The sequence below is a fragment of the Pygoscelis adeliae genome, unplaced genomic scaffold (assembly GCF_000699105.1).
Source record: "Pygoscelis adeliae isolate BGI_AS28 unplaced genomic scaffold, ASM69910v1 Scaffold10, whole genome shotgun sequence".
In the NCBI taxonomy this organism is placed as follows: Eukaryota; Metazoa; Chordata; class Aves; order Sphenisciformes; family Spheniscidae; genus Pygoscelis; species Pygoscelis adeliae.
The window spans coordinates 2,353,071-2,357,471 of NW_008824053.1; the positions used below are offsets into that span (position 1 = coordinate 2,353,071).

Consider the following 4,401-nt stretch of genomic DNA (forward strand, 5'->3'; position numbering starts at 1 on the left):
CAGTTCACATCCACGACAGCGTGGCCCTGCACACAAGCGTTCTGCCAAGTGCTGCTTGGAAAATCTAGAAAGAAGATATAACCTGCAGCATTTGGGAGCACGTCAAAATTCATAAGGTTTTCCAAGAAATATTTTGGCACTGGTACCTTGAACCTACAGACCTCAGCCAGCTATTTCCACTGAAATGAACGATATCAAAAGGAACTCTTTTCGCCAACGTGTATTTCCCTTTTATAAGACCCCTCCAATTTAGAGAGGACACGCTGAGATCTGGTACTGCACAATAAAGCACAAGGGCTCAGTTATTAAAGAACACAGTGCAGCTCTTCAAATTATATTATATAGACATTAAAATCCCTCAAGTGCTGACCAGTGGAAATTCTACTGAACAGCCCTAGTTTGAGATCAGGGTCAATCTCAGAAAGTCAGTAATTTAGTGTTCCAAGTAGGTGTTCAAACTGCTGTTACTTAAGGAAAAAATTGAGATTAAGTCATCCTTCTTAAGAAAACTCTAACGGGCACAGTTTCCCATGACAGAAATTATGGCCAACAGTAAAGCTGTTAAAAAAAAATAAAATCTACTCGGTTAACACAGAAAAAAGGTGCAGAATGAAACCAAAAAAGAGCTCTGGAATCTAGACAGCATTATGCCAGTCCCAGAGAGCACAGAAAATGGTGACTATTTACATTCCACCGAAAGTGCAAAACAAAAGGTCACGCGGCTTTCCAAAAAGCACAAGTAAGAAAATAGCCATACTTGCTACGTTTTCTTCTTTCTAAGTTCCTTACCAAGTAGTTCAGTGACATGTTAAAACTTTTCCTATTAACAAGTTATTCAAACTAACTTGAAGGTCTGCCAAGACAATGACCATTATGAAAAGCACAGTATAAACACAAATCTGCCTTTTCCCCTGCTTGCTGGAAAGAGTATTTTGCCTGGCACGATGAAAACTAATTTACTTTTCCAATACATTAATTTCTTAAATCAATAAAACTGATACTTATTTTCTACTTACCCCTTTCTTCCTTGTAAATTCTATGAGCTATTTTGTCTAGTACGTTTATTTTCTGACTAAATGTTTCCATGTAATTGTTCATTTCTGTAAACATTTCAGGACGATTTTTAACTCCCCCTCTTACTGAGGATGCTACAGCTCTGACCGTCTGTCCCATCCTGCTCAGCAAACCGGGACCCTGCTTCTTGTGTGAGGAGAGTTCCTATAGACAGAACAAGCCGTGTTTACTTCCATGTACTTTTAAAAATTCTCTGAAAATAATGCATACATTAAGGCTTTTTTTTTTTTAAACAAAACTACATACCTAAGGCTCTGTGTGTCTTTTTAGCGTATAAATCCTACTTTAAAATTATTAGACCAGTGTCAGAACCGTACCTGTCATGTGCATTTATTAGCTAAGCCTTTCTGGGCAAACAGAAGCATGCCATGTATCACGCTCTCACAAGAGTGATTGAAGATGGCAGAGAACCTTTACCCTTTCATTCCTTAGGGTGAGTTAGCTAGTTTGCAATTTAGCCTTTTGAACAGGAAAGGAGAGGCAATGATTGCAGAAATAAGTCATTGAGAAAAAGCAAACAACGCTCCTGCTGGAAGAAGTAATCCATCTTTTTTTTTTTTGTAACTCTTTTTATACGTTGCTGGAATAACCTTTGCTGAAGTTCGGAGGCAGGCTTTTCCAAGTACAAAACTCCAATTTTCAACTGGACTCGTCTTGCAAAAATGCAACAGGAAATTCAAAGGCTGTATTTTTCTTTTATGAGACTAGTATAACTTTTAAAAAAAAAAGCAGATGAAAAAGACAGTGCCATGCCAAAACAATAATTAATTTAAAGTACTACATTTCATATCTTGGAAGCTTATACATATACCAAAAAGCATGCGGAGTTGAAATATTGTAAATTTGCCACAAAAATCCAAAATGCAGCAACAAAAACTGCTTTGGAAGTTACAGCAACATTTATGGCCACACACGATTACCAAAAGCACAGAAGAAAAGGTTATCTCGGGGGATGAATATTCCATAAATCCCCTGCTGCCTTCTGACACTTCTGTAACAAGCCATGGGAGGACACTATTGAATACTGAACTAGGGAGAATCCCGATACACTCTACTAACACAAGACGTGGTTTCACGTAACTGTAAATAAAAATAAAGTCATTTTACCCAGGCCTGTGCAGTAAGAAAAATTTTGAAGTCTTCATTAAAAGTTAAAGTTGGATGATCAGCAATACGGTTCAAAAATTTATGTAAAGCTTTTCTTCGAGTCTCAATGAATTCATCACTAAATCGTTCCACCATTCCTTTCATTATGAATTTTTCAGGCAATGGCTAAGGAAAAAAGAAAAAATGTGTTGTATAATTTGCATAATATTAAGGGTATTATAATAGTTCTTCTGCTTACTAAAACCCATAGGTTTACCTTGCAGAACCCACCATGCAAAAACCAAATCGTTATAAAGTTATCACATTCAACAGTGGTATAACATGGTTCTTGTAGCACACAGTGCAGAAGAATACAAGTACAACTAAGAAAGAAGGACATAAATTACTGCAAATGGCACAACTGCAAACATAAGAAATACCTTTATGGGATTTTTAATTATCACATATGTATAAAGCTAATTAAACTAAGTTGGTTTAACGTTTGTGAGATTTCAGAAAACCGAAGAAAGACCTCAAACATCTCTGTATAAAACTGGAGCCATCTTATAAACAAATAAAAATAACTTAAGTTTTAGCAAACGAACAGGAATAATCAGTGTTGGATGTGCTTCTTCAAGTTTGCTCTTCAACCAAAGGAAATCCTGATATCGTCTTCGAACTTCATATTCACTGGAGTCAAATTCACCACGAGATGTCTGAAAACCAGAGGCGGAACAAACAGGCCCAGGTTAGAATACCAGAAAAAAAGAACAGAACAGTATTAGATTTTGGAGAAAACTGAGTGCTTGAAGGGAGTGCATACATGATCCTATTTTGCCCATGTTATTTGCTTGCTGTTTTTTGAAGTGCAATGATCAACTACTTGAAGAGATAAAACACACCCGTTTTAGCAAGAAATCAAAGTTCTATTGTAAAAACAAAAAAGAAAAGCAAGCACCAAACTGCACACAGAGTGACTTACAATAATTAGCATACCACAACGTTTCCAAAAGATTTCAATCATTATTTTAGTGTGGCATTCTCCTTTTAGCAATCATGGTTACGTTCGTTACTTTTAGGGCACTTCTTTTAAAGTGATTAGTAATCTACGAGTGAGGAAAGTCCATTTTTTAGCATTCTGAAAAAAAACCCCAAAGAGCTGACATACGTCCTTGGGACCTGCTGACACTCGTCAACAATCCCCACATTCAAAACCTGAAAACTTCAGCACATCATAGCAATAACACTTCCCGCGCTGCTTAATGGATTCTGCGTTCCATCATCAATTCCAGTTTTGTAGCCCTTTGTTAGAACTTGCCAACAAACCTTTAATGCCTAGAAAAAATGCTTATTACAGTGTTGCAAAATTGTCAGACCATGAGATTCATTTTATCACCGCTTTATCTTCTAGAATCAAGCCACAAAGAGCCCGTGTTTTCATTGAAGTAATGTGTTCTGTTTAGCATTCATTGTTGCACAGAGATTCATAATGCGATGCAAGTAAATTCTAAAAACCTCAAAACACGCTTTTGTAATCTAAACGTTTTTGAGGGTTGAAAAAAAATTTTTCAAGGTATGTGGGAGGAATGCTATTACTTTATCATCAACAACCAGCACTTCAAATTAAATACGATAAGAAAGGATAGAATAGATAAAAAAGCAAAAGCAATCCACCTTCCAGCCCTTCCATACTTGCCTGAAGAAAATATGTTCTCTCGTCTGCAAAAACATGCATAAAGTGAAAATTATTGCTAGCAACCTAACGGAGATAGCTCTTTTCCTACTCTTTAAATATTTTATGAGGAATTGATATCTCCTCTTATTTAAGGATGAATAATTCCCATTTGAAAATTTGGTTTTAAATGAATATTTTAAAAAGAACTCAAAGTAAAATAAATTAACAGTGCAATTCTCAAAATGCAGCCTGCAGAATATTTGCTGGTAATCCCAGAAGAGCTGGCTAGTCTCACAAGGCTGACTTTCTTCCTTATTTCCAGTAAATAATTTGTATTCAGGACAGCCAAAAATACACTTAGTTGTTTCCCAATATTACTTTTTCATTGGAGAATTGTGGCAGTTTCCCCAGAAATCATATGCAACTGTAAATGGGAAACAAATATCCGTGTGATAGTGGATGCTGTAATTACAAACGAATGGAATTGAAAGGCTTTGTGGCAGGTAACATTTACGCAAGACAAAAGACCGCTAGCCTGCAAGTGATCCAAAAGTCATAAATACTTG

The 4,401-nt window shown here is 36.3% G+C and overlaps 1 protein-coding gene across 1 annotated transcript in view; it reads right to left on the reverse strand.

Moving 5' to 3' along the window:
- Positions 1 to 4,401, reverse strand: part of SNX7 (sorting nexin 7) — a 24,579-nt gene that overhangs the window by 19,656 nt on the left and 522 nt on the right. Inside the window, exons 2-4 of the mRNA XM_009333758.1 lie at positions 2,766 to 2,876; positions 2,182 to 2,346; positions 1,017 to 1,218 (exon numbers count right to left, since the gene is read on the reverse strand). Coding sequence (XP_009332033.1) covers positions 1,017 to 1,218; positions 2,182 to 2,346; positions 2,766 to 2,876 — 478 coding nt within the window. The remainder of the gene's footprint in view (positions 1 to 1,016; positions 1,219 to 2,181; positions 2,347 to 2,765; positions 2,877 to 4,401) is intronic.